Raw genomic sequence first — 14,840 nt, forward strand, 5'->3', positions numbered from 1 at the left:
TCCATAGATTAGTTCCTTGTAGGTCTCTGGACCTCTTTCAGTTAGAATCTCCTTACTAAATAAAGATGCTTTGGCTTTATTATGCGTTCAGAAAAACAGAGAGAGGTAATGTTACAAGAAAAAATTAATTTCTTAAGTTTCAAAAACTTGTCTTTATAATTTCCCCCTATCTGGAATAGAATGTGCATAGTTACTATCTAATTGAGATGGCTCCATTTCCTACGTAAGGTCTCACTTCATGTCTCCATTTTAGCCTGTCTGTAGGTCTCTGCCTAGAGGAAATCTTAGTTTCTGTTTCTTATTCTTTTCCAGCATCATCTTTCTCTTTTTAGTTTTGTGTGTGTGTGTGTGTGTGTGTGTGTGTGTGTGTGTAAATGTGTACATACATAAATGCTTATCTTTTCCCTTTATTAGTTGCCCGAGGACCTCTCTTGCCCCTTTTTACTTTTCTTGCGGTGGACTATGGGCACAATGATCAGAATAGGGGGCTGACTTTGGATGAAATATTCAACCTATAGGGCTAACCCAGGGGCAATTCAGGCAAGCCGTTTGGTATGGTAGATGCTCTGGTGTTGTATTTTAATATTTAAACATGGATGGGCACCCAGGGTTGGTATACATTGTGCGATGCAAAAGCAACAACAATATTTGACATATATTATCAGTTTAAAAAGTATTTTCATTCAATTTTTTTCACTTCAATTTATACAGAAATATTCCAGGAGTATAATTTTGTGGCACTAGTCCCAGTTAAGACTATCAGATTCTTTCTAGGGCTTGTTTATTTTGCTAAGGACTTGCTTTTTAACTGTTTAAAAACAGTTGGGAGAGACAAATTTCACAGACTAGTCAGTATTGTGAACCCTATTAAGTGAAGAAGAAAACTTAGGCACCAGGAGATTTCTGAAATTCTCAGAGCTGAAACGAGAAATCAGGGTCCCAGGAAAGTGAAGCCGGACAAGGTAGTTCAGGTGGGGAGCAGGTGAGGATGTAGAGGAAAGGGTTAAGAATAATAACGTTTGATGCTGTCACCAAGGTGGATGGTGTGAAAGGAAAATGCCTTTGGTTGAGCATCACTGAGGACCCAGCTAAGGAGAGAGATCACTGGAAGAGCCAGGCAGCTCAGTTACGTGATCATCTCCTACAGTGGTGACAGCTTGGGAATAGCAGCGGGCTCTGGTGTGGTGGGTCACCAGTGAGAATGGCCATTTCTTCTAGGACTCGGTACAAGTCAGGGAAACGAGGAAGATGTTGAGCCAGTAACCAACATGAGGGGATGTTCTGGAGGTTTGTAGGTTATGGTAAAGATGGAAGAATGTCTGAAGAGAAGTTAGCTCATCCTGAGGCCTTGGAGAACGAGCAGCAGCCAGGTAGAAAGGTTAGGAGGAAAGATCTGTGCAAATCAGGTGGGAAGTTGGAGTGTCCTATGGAAAGGTTGAGGGTAGATGGGAGCTCTTGGCTGTTCCTTCACCCATTTCTCCTTTGAGAGGTGGAGGTTCCACAGCTTACTCTTTCTCACCAGGGAGGGAGGGGTCTGTCTCTCTGCTCTCTTAGTGTGTCCCAAGACGGCGTGAACTTCATGTCATCCCATCGCACTGCCGCACGCAGTCCATGAAAAACTGCTCTCAGGACGGGCTCCCCCATCCTGTCTTGGAGCTGACCCGATGTGGCGCTGTACTTCTGTTCTTACGCGGTGTCATTCCGGCACTTCACCTCCTCTTTCTGTCTTGTGGGGTTATTTTGTAGTTCTGATTCTTCATCCAGAGTGTTGGCTCATCCTTACAGCTTTTTCTCATCTTCAAGCTTAGAAAGGTTGCTTCTAGCTCTTGAAGACTTTGATGAAGATGCTGGACATAGAGGACTATCATATCCTTGGATACCTCACTGTGCACCCCTCTCAAAGCTGACCTTGATCCACATCACTGATCACTTCCTGACTGGCCTTTTAACTAGCTCGATGTCACATTAGAGATAGGGCACATATCTTGCTTGGGTCAAGATTCTCAATAGGCAGAGGAGCTTTCTTTTAATCTATTGCTCTAGTCATCCTATGAAGCAAGTTTTGTGAGCCTCTTCTGCTTTCTGATAGTCACCATGGAGATCAAGGTGAAAAGTTCATCGTAACAGACTACTGAAGGTGACTTAAGGATTTTTATTGGACTGCAGGCAAGTCAATAACAACAGTGGCTCCAAAAATAACTGCAGATGGTCCCCAACTTACGATGGTTCAACTCACAATTTTTCAACTTTACAATGATGCAAGAGCAGCACACATTCAGTAGAAGCCAGCTCTGGGCTATGACGTTCAGTAAGTTAGGTGTATCAAATGCATTTTCGATTGATGATATTTTCAACTTAATGATGGGTTTATCAGGACACAACCCTGTTGTAAGTCGAAGAGCATTTATAGTTGAAGTTTATATTTTACCAGTAGCTGTGCCATGTTCAGAATAAGGCAAACGGGGTGAAAGAATGTGAAACTACTATATATTGTGTAGTAAATTTTAAAGGCATCATTTTCAAATAAGTTAATAATTGTCACATAGAAGAGTAAGCAGAGAGGGCAAAGCTAAGATTAGTAGTAGTGAGTGGAGTTGCAGGGAGACATAGTTTACTTCATATAAGGAAAAACTTTGTAGATTGTGCTCTGTCAACTAAAGCCCTTTGCCTACTGGTTGCCACAATTTCTTGCAGTGCTGTGGGCATAATTCATCTCAGAGGAGTAACTGGAATGCGTTTAAAGCAGCAAATTGCTCTCCCTTATCTCCTTACCTCTCTTGGGCCTTAATTTCCTCTTAAGCATGTTTGTTCTGCTCCTTCTATTTGAAAAACACTCTTGATAGAGAAGATTAAATCAAAACAGTGTTGGGTAATTTTCCTTTATAACTGTCATCAGTAAAAATTATGTCCGTTGTTCTCAAACTGTATTGTACATTAGCGTCATCTGGGGAGCTCGTTAAATGTACAGGTGCCCAGGCTTTACCCCTGAACCAGAATGTACCAGGTGGAGCCTGCCTAATTCACTGCTGCGGGCGCAGGGCCAGTCACCCCAGGCTTACCTTGCTCACCCAGAGCCAATCCTGATCCAGCCAGGGGCGTCTCGGGAGCCTCATTTTCAAGGTCAGATGATGTGTAGGGGCAGCTAAGTGCCCTAGGCTGCTTCCGGGTTTCCTGAGTACCACCCTTGTGCCCATTCCAGCTGCTGTTTTCCCTCCACACCCTGCCCTGTGTGCCCAGTCCTAGACTGGACTTCTGCCCTGTTTCTGGTACGCTGCTGTCAGAGGGAGATTTTAAACATGCATGTCTGATTATGTCACACCATACTTACCACACCTCAGCGGCCCTGCCACGGCGCCTCAGCGTGGCCCGGCAGGTTCTGCATAGCCTGGCTCCTGCCTGCCGTCCCGTCTCATGGCTCACCGTCCTGACCCCTTCGTCAGCAATTCAACCAAACCGGCCTTCTCAGCTCCCCCCAAAAAACTACACTGCCTCAGTCCCAGGAACTTGATACATGCTGTCCGCTTTTCCCAAAGTTCTACAATCCCCATCTGCTCATGTGGTAGACTTCTGCTTGCCATTCAGTTCTTGGCTTAATCATCACATCTTTAGAGAAACCTTCCCTGACGCCCAGGTGTGGTTGGAGTCCCCCACTGTACGTGCTCACGGTCCAAGGATATCTCATTTTTCACACTTGCACAGTTGTCTGATTCGTTGATTAATATCAGTCTCACTTGCCAAACTGCAAACTCTATGAGGGCATTAATATCCCTAGTGCCAAGCACATGCCAGAGGAGGCATTCAATAAATATTTTTATGAATGGTTGGGAGACAATTCTTAGAACCATGAACACCATCATCATCCATCTGACAACAGGAATCACCATGCCTGGGACTTTGTATAACACTCTGGTGGTTGATACCAAGCTGCTTTTAATCTGAATTTATTGCACCTACGTCAGTACTGTGATTTGAACTAAGAGTCACTTCTGTTGGCCAGTACCACATCCCAGTTATGTCTCAAGTTCTGGTCCTACCTGTTTGTAGCTTATTCCTCTCTCTGCTGGCTCTATTTTCGAGGTCCAGGGTGTGCCAAGTCTGAGGCCAGGTTAATTGTGGCCTGTGGTATAACCTCTCGTTTTTTTCTGTTAAATAAGAAAATCCCCTCCTCTTCTGTAAGAGAGTTATGAGTTCTGTTCAGCCAAAGGTTGGTGAAAGGTGCTTCTCATTACTTTGCCTAATAGCTGAACTTCCTTCTGGTGTTTCTTTAAGCATTTTGTTACAGAATATGAGGTCTGAGGCTATACATATAATTTCCCATTCTCTTCCCTGCTGTTGTCTCCTAAGATTTACTAGGTTCTTTGTCTCTTATTGTAGCATAACCTGTTGTCATGCCTGGTGTACCCTACATAGCATCCAATTTTAGCCAGTTTACTGCTTTTTTTTAATTCTCAAATTTCAGTGTTAAGCTCTGTGACTCAGCTGTGTTGGTTTTCTGCCAGATGATTCTGGTAGCTACCTTGGGCAGTGTGAGAAAGCCCCCAGTGGGAACAAGGCGGGGACTCAAAATCCTGCCCTGGGCGTCTTCTCTGCTGACATGAGCCCAAACCCTCTGTGTCGGGAGTGGTGTCAGCCCCTGGCAGCTGCATGTCACAGCCACCCAAGTCAGCTCAGTGTGGCTTCAGTCATTTCTGTTGCAACTACTATCTCCAGAAAGGGCCGAGAGCTCACATTTCGGAGTAGTTAGAGTCACAGCATCTCATAGCTGGAAAACATCATAAAGGTACCCCATTCACTCTCACGTTATAGGTGAAAACAGTAAGACTCAGAGAAGGTGAATCATTTGTGCACAACTGCACAGTTCGTGCCAAAGCCTCCAGTCCAGGGTTTTTCCTGGGCTTGGAGCAACCTCTGTGTTTTAAGACAATGTTTTCTATTAGCCAAGAAAACCAGAAGTAAATGGGAATGTTCATGAGAAAATCCCGTCTAGTTAAAAGGGTTATTAGAGAAGACATAGAATTTAACATTTAGTATTTAGTGTAAGTTGTTTTGAAATGGGAATTAATGTACATGTGCATGTGAGAGTATATATTATGAATGACAGTAATATGACATAAATAGTTGAGGGTAGGAAGTTGTAAATCTGCCCCTCTCTGTTAATATTATTGACTTTACTTGACCCTGGTAGCAATTGAGAGACATAAAAGATTATGCCTGTAGACTCCGTACACAGTTCATTTTAAATACCCCAGCTTTCTTAAGAAATCTTTGAGGTCTATACGGCCTGACTTGAGTACGGGTTAGAGAAAAAGTGGGTGGAGGATGGGGGGAGATGTGCACCTCTGAAATCGCACCCTACTCCCCAAACGCAGCAGGCGCTCACTGAAGGCCCCCTGAGCTTTGGCAGATCACCGGCGGTCATGTCACGTCACACAGAAGCCTGCGGGCAGCACAAACAGGAAGGAGCCTTCTGTGTGCTGGTTCGGGCTTTGCCCTGTTGACTGGTTTCCTCTCCTCTCTGCGTGAAGTCTGGCACAGTGTCCGTGGTGTGCCTTGTTGTGAGTGTCCTGAGGAAAGCAGGCCCTTCCTCACACCCACACGTTCCACCAAGTGTTTACAGGAGGAGGCCTGCTCAGAGCGACCACTGCCTGTCTGCACGTCCCTTCGCTGGGCCTTGAGAAAGCTCCGACCACTCTGCGCACCCCCCCCCCCCCTTCAGACTCACTAAGAAAGACTTCGATATGCCTTCCCACAGTCGGTTCATTTGCCTGGGCTGCCTATTTTCCAACATCTGACCTTTTTCTTCCTCTCTTATTATGACCCCAAGTGTTCAGAGTTCAGTTATGCAGATATAAAATTTAGCTTTTCATTCATTTGAAAGCATGGCTGCTCTTGCCCTGGCCGGTTTGGCTCAGCGGTTAGAGCGTCGGCCTGCGGTCCAGAGAGACCAGGGTTCGGTTCCGCTAAGGGCACGTACCTCGGTTGCAGTTTGTCCCCAACCCTGGTTGGGTCGTGCAGGTGGGAGCCACTTGATGTGTCCCTTTCACATCGATGTTTCTCTCTCTCTCTCTTCCTCTCTATCCCTCCCACTCTGTCTGATCAAAAAAATGGAAAAATGTCCTCGGGTGAAAGTATGGCTGCTCTTAGAGCCATGGCTTTTTTTTTTTTTTTTTTTTTATCTTCACCCAAGGATATTTTCTTATTTATCATCAGATAAAGTGAGAGGGAGGGACAGAAAAGGAGAGAGAGAGAGAGAGAGGGAGAGAGAGAAACATTGATATGAGAGAGACACATTAACTGGCTGCCTCTCGCACTACCTGACCAGGGCCGGGGATGAACTGCAACCGAGGTACGACCCCCTGACCAGAATCGAACATGCGACTCATTGGTCCCTGGGCTGATGCTCTAACCACTTAGCACCCGGCCAGGGACAGCCCACGACTCTTTACATACCATTTCAGGAAATGCACAGCCACTCCTTCCTTTTCCCCACACCAGTGATAAACTTGAGAAGCTGTGGTCCAACCCAGAGGAGAGAGCTTGCTTTCCTCACATCCACAGGATGAAATAAACAGTTGTCTCTATTTTTGCTTCATGCAAAGACAGCTTGAGACATAGGAACCCTCTTCCCCCAATGAGCACTTTTGAGCATCCCCTGGGTCCGCTGTCTCTGCACGTCTATGTTTTGGAGGGTTATAGAATGGAAAGCAGATGCAACCAATCACCAAGTAGCCTAAGCCAATGGCACACCACCCGAGGGGAGAACTTGTCAAGTCCACTCTGACACTGGTGTTCTGGGGTTCATTTCTATCTTTATAGCTTTAAAAAAACAACACACAAGTACATGCTTTGAATTAATTGTTTTACAATCTATTAGTTGTACTTTCCCAAAAAGCTTGTGTAAGCTTTTTCAAGGCGAGAAATATCTTTCGTTTCTTATCTGTCTGCCATGTAGGCATATAGGAACTGTTTATCACAATAAAAATCGATAATTTGCCGATTCACCAGAACAACATGTAACCCCCCTCCCTCACCGCCGCCCCCAAAGTCCTCTTAATGTGGCAGTTACAGCCATGACCATTTGCACTTTGTAGGTGAGAAAGGGCTAGCTAAGTCAGAGCCTGGCCCTTGACTTGGTGAGCTGGGCGAGAAACTGTCACGTGCACGCAGGCTCTGGGCTTCTGGTGTCCTTTCAGAATACCGGCCACGTGGAGCGGTGCCATGCAGTGTGGGGAGTAGCCATGTCTGGGACAGACTTTGCCTCAGTTGGAATGATTGCTGAAGGGATTCTTCATGTGAAATGACTGGTTCCTTTTTATTTAACCTGAACTCTTAGTAGCTGGGTTTGGACTGCTCTTAGAGAGGAAACTTGGTTTCTTCTGGAAGTGTGCTCTTGCAGACCTGAGTGTGCAGTAAATGTCCTAGCCTCCTTTGCCTGGTGGGAGTTCTTAGCATGCGTTCCCAGATAGAACTAGGGACTGTTTTCTCACTGGTTTTATGTCCACGCTCTCTAGGTGCTCTGCCTGGCCCTGTGCCTTCTGCTCCTTTCTCTTCTTTTCCAGTTAGTCATTTTGATTACTCACATCCTGCCTGTGAGACAGCAGGCCCATAACATAGATAGCAAAGACCTGATTTGCTCTCTCAGTTTGTTACAGGTCAAATTTTATTACAACTTCCCTTTAAAAACCCCCTTTTTAGGTGCTAGGAGAGAAGTTTGGGGAGAAATAGGGGTGGAGTCATATCGAAATGCTCATGTGATATTTAATATTGCAGTTTTCCCAAGGACTAGTGTATGTGTGCATCAAAACCCCGACACCAAGGGTTTTGTTTTTAAATTGTCATATCTATATAAAAACATAGTATTTTGAATTTCTATAGTATAGTAATAAAAATATCGGTACATTTCTTAAGATTGCCATATATAAATAATGAATTATTGTTTTTTAAACACCCATAAAAATATTTAAAGTTTAACATCAGTTTTCATCTCTTTTGAAAATGTCTGTGAAATAGAGTTCATTTATCCTCTCAAAACTTATCAGTGCTTATAGGTAATTAAAGCCACCCAGGACATAACATCAGGACTATGACTGGCCCCTCTAGCCTCTGAGACACGAAGTCCAGGATAATCCTGCCTATTTTGGAGTGGTAGGACACGGCACTCCCTCCACGTTTCTGCCAACTCGAAAAGACAAACCATTCAGTATAACTCTGCATGGAATAGAGTGAAGGAATGGACTATGCTAGCTCTGTGGGACCTGAGGTTGGGACGAACACAGTTTCTTGTTTGCTGGTGGTTAATTAGTAGGTTTGTCTCAGAGCTGGGCCCTGGACTCTTCCCTGTTAGTGACCTGAGGATTGACTGGTGATGCCTGAAAAACATCTGTCCCCGGCTCTGACTCATCCAAGCTAAGAGTGAATCTCAGAAGTCTCAGGTTTCTTCAGGAAGTTGAATTCATGAGATCAGGTTGAGGTGACTTTTCTCTGCTGTAAGAATGAATAATTGCCCACAACAAAGCAAACATGCTGTAATCCTATATTTATAACAGAAGTATATGTTTTTGGTGATTGGGCACATGGAAGTCAAGATATTTTATAGCCATTTTTCTCCACTAAAATTTTGAAAAAAGTTCAAGTGTGCAGCATTAGAAAATACACTAAAACAGATGACTATTTCTTGATCTGAGAAAAACCAAGACTCAGAAGGAGCATGATTAAGGTTAAATGATTCTAATGGGTACTGACGTGACCAACACCGATATCTCCTAATAATGGACTTCGGAACTATAGGAAGCTTACTAAAAAATGTCCTCTGCTAGAGTAAGGGTTCACAGGCTGGAAACATAAATAAGGATGAAGGTTCCGTAAAGGTACAGGTTTTAACAGTGGTGAACGTTTAGTGGGTTCCTTCCATGTGCAAGTTCATTACCACATTATCTCAGTAAATCTTCGTAACAACTTTAGCGGGGAGGTCTTTCTATTTATCCCCTTTACACAGATTTGGAAACTGGAAGCTCAGATAGGTTATATAATTTGTCCAAGGTCACACAGGCCAGAAATGGTGGAGCTGGGGTTGATGATTGATGGCTCCTTCACAGGTATTAGGAAAGGCCCAGGGGGTGTGGGAACCATTCCTTGTTCCTTAAGATTGCGTCAACAATATTGTAATAACTGTGCATGGTGTCAGCGGGGTACTAGACTTATTGAGGTGATCACTTTGTAAATTATATATTGCGTACCTGAAGTTAATATAATATTTTATGTCAACTGTAATTGAAAAAAAATTTTTTAAAGATTATTGACCCTTTTGAAATTACTTATACTATAAACTAGTGATCCCGATGTGGCAGTTCTTGTGTTTTATTTTTCTTTGGTAACCCTTTCTCTCTGAGGAGGACATGATTGTAGAGTCTTAGGATGGTGACCTCGGAGATCGGCTGGCCTGCAGCCTGCCCTCTGAGACAGGCAACAGCAGCAAGACAGAGAGAGCTGCTCCCCGTGTAGGGACAGTGAGAACTTATTTTTGTTAACCTTGGATATCTTCAGGAAGGACCTCTGCTAAAAGTAAAACTATCCTTTAATAGACTGTTCTGACAGTCAGGAAGTTTATGTAAAAGCTAAAACCTCACTGACATAACTGCTTTTATAGGGGAAGTTAGCAAATGACTAATTACTATTTCTTGTAAAATTCCATTATTCACTCAAGCCACCCTGGAAACTTCATTCAGTGGTTGTTTATTGAGCACCTACTGTGTGGCAGCCTTATACTGGATTGTGCTGGCTGTGACCTTGGAAATCTTCAAGAATAACACTAAGCCACCCAGCCACCCTGAATAGCTTAGAGACAAAATTTTAAAGTTTTGAATAATAATGATGATTTTCACTCACTCTATATTTTTTAATGCTTACGCAACTCTCTGAGATAGTACTGTATTATCATACCCATTTTACAGACGAGGAAATTAAAGCTCAGCAGCAACATTAAGAAACATTCCCCATATTACGCAGCAGGGCCTTGATGATGTGAGCTCCTAAAGAAAATAAGTTTTAATATAGTACTTTATAGTTATCCAAATGCTTTTACTTATACTATTTCATCTAATTTGTAAGCCAAATGATAGTAGTTATTATTATATTCATTTTACAAATAGCAATAATCACTTCTATTTATTATATACTTAATATTGCCAAGAGTACCAGATAACTTGTATAAGGCCTAGTTCATGCAGTGCTCACAACAACTCTAATAAGTATCATTATTCCCATTTCATAGATGAGCCACTGAGGCCCCAAAAGTTTAAGGGACTTGATTAGCTCAGTGGGGAGCTGTGATTCAAGCCTCGGCTTGTCTGCCCAGCCACGTACATGTAACCACTTTGCTGTGTTCACTTTACCACGTTACGTTGCCTCATTTTCCACATGGGGAAACTAAGGTACAGAGAGCATGCTAACACAGCTGAGGCCATACAGCTTATAAACAGCAGAGCTGGACTCCAGCTCGGGTCCTTTCCCTACTTACTCCCCAGCACTGGGCTGCCTTTCTGCACAAGCACTGAAAGGCTGTAGCTTACATCCAAGTTAAGTTCCCTCATTCCTTTGTGCTATGTTTAACTTTAATAATTTTAGTCATTCTTTACATTTCTTTGTATTTTTCCCCATTTTGGGCCAGGGAGCCCCCCATACTACCGGTAACAACATGTGACAGTAGAGGCCACGCTACTTGCTCAGGAAGTCATTTGGCGAGGTTAGGTTAGAACTCAAATCCAAATTTGAGTCCTCTGTGTCCAACTCAGCTCTGTGGTTCTTGACCTTTTTTTCTATTGAAAATGTTGCTTGAAAGAAGGCCTTGCCTTTATTAGATTGCTTCTGGTGCTGTAAGGAATGCATCTTTTTCCATCTGAAGATCATTTACCATTTCTCTGAACAGTGAATTACATTCATGGTTAAAGCTAGGAAGTCAGTATCAGATATATAACAAGGACCACTCACTCAGATTTGAAATGTTGCCAATCTATACACTCTCAGCCTTGAACATTTTAAAGTACAAAAGTTCATTACTTTAACGATCAAGTATCATTTAGATTTCTGAAGGAAAAGTTTACAGTAACCATTTATAGTACTAATATTCAAATTGCAAACTCAGGTAAATGTTTCTTAAAATTGAATTGGGTGAAATTTTTCTATATATTTGTTGATAGAGTAAATATCAGATAAATATCCAGATGTTTCTAATTATTTTGCCTCAAGAAAAGTATGTCCTATTTAGACAGTCTTTAAATAAATTGTTTCTAAATTGAACAAATAAACAAGAGATAGCTGAAACTAAACGGCTTTGACTGTATAGAAACACGGAGAGGCTGTAAAAGTGGAATTATCTCAGAAAAACCTGTCTTGTTATTCTCACTTTTATTTTTAGAGATAAACCTGAATTGACTATTCAAAGATATTAATAGTTTTTGAAAATTAAACTTTGCTTATTTAGAGGCTGATAGGTGATGTGGGAGTAATTTTAAACCTGTTACAAATGTATTAACGCCAATGCAGATATGTTTTAACCATGGGACAATCTCTATGTCACCCAGGGGTTTTTTTCTCAAAGAGAAAAATTAATACTTACTGAGTGCCTCCTACGTTAGTCCTCTCTTCATTGTTTTTCCATGTAGTTCTCACATCCCTGTGATTTAGATATTATTATTCCACTACCCCCTTTTACAGATGAGGAAACTGAGGCTCAGTCACTGAGTAATTAACTGAAGATCACAGTTAGAAAGGAGAAGTCTCAGAACTTGAACCTAATTCTGAACATTCCATATTCCAGAGTCTATGGATATTCTAATACACAAAGCTGTCTTGTGAATGGCCTGGTATCTTAGAATTTTAAAATTAACAAAAAATTTTTAAATGAACAAAAATGTTAAAAGTTAGCAAAAAAAAATGTTAAGAGAAATTGCTTGTAATTCTATTTGATTAGCCCTCAAGTAAGAACAAAACAGTTTTAAATATACACTTTTTTTTTTGCCCGGGAAGCATAGAGCAAGTTTACCTTTTTTCTTGTGTAGACTGAAGCTCTAGATAAATCTGCTTGGCCGTGGTGTGCGTTCGTGCCTCCAAGAAACTCCGTAGAGATGCCTCAGGAAATGTGTTAGTGCTCAGCAGTTAACCCTAACAAGGTGGCTGCCCGTTATTTTTATTATTACAGTGACTGTAGGTAACACCAGGTTACAGTCAAAACGTGACATCTTTTAAAAACAGATTCCAATCTGATGAAAGACTTTTTCCTGTTCTTCTGTTTTGGGTCATTTTCTTACTGTCTGGATAGTGATGAAGCTTTTCAGTTCTTAATAGTAGTTGACTTTGAAATTAACTTTTGTCTTTTTATAATGTTATTTTCTAGAGTAACTTTATCATGAGAATAATATAACCAGCTCTTGTCCCTTCTGTTCTTCTCATATGCTGCCTCCCCGTTCTCATCTCTACCCCCAACCTCCTGTTAACCTCCATGCCCGAAAGTGCCATCCTATGCTAAAATTATGGAATCACGCACTTTAAAAATAAAAAATGCATGTCTGAAAGAGTAGCTGGATATGCAGCAGTAAAAAAGCAGCAGTCGCCCTGGCTGGTTTGGCTCAGCGGTTAGAGTGTCGGCCTGCGGTCCAGAGAGACTCTGGTTCGGTTCCCGCTAAGGGCATGTATCTCGGTTGCAGTTTGTCCCCAGCCCTGGTTGGTCATGCGGGTGGCAGCTACTCAATGTGCCCCTTTCACATCGATGTTTCTCTCTCTCTCTTCCTCTCTCTCCCTCCCACTCTATCTGAACAAAACATGGAAAAAAATGTCCTCGGGTGAGGATTTAAAAAAAAAGCAACAGTCTACCTGTTCTTTAACTAAGTTAATTGCCAAAAAAGTATTAAGCTTTAAAAAAATAAGTAATACATGTTCTCTGGAGTAAATTAGAAAATACAGAAAATAAATACAATGGAATTCAGCTTTGTAAAGATTACTGAAGCAGATTGTTTTCTAATGACTATTAGACTTTTCAAATAGAAATATTTATGTGAGAGACAAGTAGTCCTATGTGTGATTCATTTTGTTACTTTCATTGACACTCAAAGTTTGTATAGCTTTGTGCTATACAGGGCCTGAGAAGATGGGGTTGTAGGGAATAAATAGACTCTGTGTGTGTGTGTGTGTGTGTATGTATATGTATATATGTATGTGTGTACATACACACACACACACACACACACGTATATCCCCCCACCTCCCATTTTATCCTAAATTTGGGTTGCATGTTTTAAGCTGGTATGCTAAAGACTTTTTTCTTTTTCCCAGACCCGAGGCAGGCACAGTCTTCCCCACCGTGGTCCTATGACCAGTCTTACCCCTCCTACCTGAGCCAGATGACGTCCCCGTCCATTCATTCCACCACCCCGCTGTCTTCCACACGGGGCACTGGGCTTCCTGCCATCACCGACGTGCCCAGGCGCATTTCAGGTAAAGACCACAGTTTACTGAAAACCCACTCCCATGCAGGGGTGGGGTTGGGGTTGCAGGATGGGCCAAGTCTATTTTATCTATGCTCACAGTCACTACTAGACGCATGTGGGCACGGGTTTGACAACTGGCAGATGGGGTCTTCTGCTTTATGGGGTTATCAGATATTCTAACATTTTAAATCGAGACTGAAAGTCCTCCAGAGATGGCATAAGATTCTTAAGCTGATACTTAATGCCACCTAGTTTTGGTCCTGCTTAATTGTATTCCCATTGGTGGGCACTGTGTCATAACTAGGGCCTTCTCCTGAGGGTCTTATGCCACGCCTTCCTCTGCTTGTGTTCCTTTCTTTTCCTAACATCTGCCTGTAAACCAAAGGACAGAGTTATGGCTCAGCCCTCCATCTCTAAAGGCTTTTAAGTCCCAGGAGTCCAAGCTAACCAGTTTCAAGAGAAAGACCTGCAAATTTAAGATCCTGATCAGAAACGAGTTGTTTGAAGTGAAGCGAGGCCTGCAAGAGTCTTAAAAGGCGCCGTATGGCTTCCGAGCAGCCACCTTAAGACAAGGCAGCCCCTCTGTGAACCACATGGCGCAGTGCTGTCGGGCCAGCCCCCGTGCTCACACGTCCACTATTCCAAAGGCATCACAGAAGTCCGTGGCTCATGGCAGGAGCGCGTGGGGTGTAAACAACCTGGCTGCCTCTCCATCATGGAGAATTCCTCCTAGAGAGCCAGAACGTGTCCACGAAGACTTCAAACTGACAAGTCGAGTTAAAGGCTCTTGGCCAACCATATGAGTCCCGTGAATAAGAAGTAAATCTCTCAGTACTTCCCCACTGTGCATACTATAGCATTGCCCCACCCCCATAAATAAAGAAGCAGACCCCCAGAGGCACACAGTTGGATCCTGTATTTGTCAGACACTTCTCAGCGTTCGGGCTCCATGCACCTGTTTGACTCCTGGCCAGGTTAATGCCTTTCTTTCTTTCTCTTTGTGTTTCTGTCTCTGTTTCTCTCCCTCTCTCGTTTTCTGCAAAGCTCGAAGCCGTTACTCACTCCGCTGAGTTGCATCACTGACAAGCTGAAGCTCCAGCAGCAGGCTTGCAGGTTTTGATTAGTTCAGACTCCTTTATTTCTTTGAACTTGGGAGGAGGGAAGGCTTTGTTTCTCAAGCAAGTAGCAGAAAAGGGCTCTCTCTGGTCCTAGTGCCTTCACATTTTCTACTGCAGATGGACTCCCGTAGGGGTGAGTAGGGAAGGAAGAGGGGTGGAGGGAGAACCACAAGATTCTTTGGAAAACCATGTCACCATGTTTCATTACGGCTTCTGTTTTCACGCATCACATGCTGTTTAT

At 42.9% G+C, this 14,840-nt stretch overlaps 1 protein-coding gene across 3 annotated transcripts in view; it reads left to right on the plus strand.

Moving 5' to 3' along the window:
• The window catches only part of RUNX2 (RUNX family transcription factor 2), a 219,615-nt gene that overhangs the window by 174,750 nt on the left and 30,025 nt on the right, over positions 1 to 14,840 (plus strand). For all 3 annotated transcript variants that reach the window (XM_036249004.1, XM_036249005.1, XM_036249006.1), the window contains exon 6: positions 13,327 to 13,488. In XM_036249004.1, coding sequence (XP_036104897.1) covers positions 13,327 to 13,488 — 162 coding nt within the window. The remainder of the gene's footprint in view (positions 1 to 13,326; positions 13,489 to 14,840) is intronic.

The sequence above is a fragment of the Molossus molossus genome, unplaced genomic scaffold (assembly GCF_014108415.1).
Source record: "Molossus molossus isolate mMolMol1 unplaced genomic scaffold, mMolMol1.p scaffold_m16_p_8, whole genome shotgun sequence".
Lineage (NCBI taxonomy): Eukaryota > Metazoa > Chordata > Mammalia > Chiroptera > Molossidae > Molossus > Molossus molossus.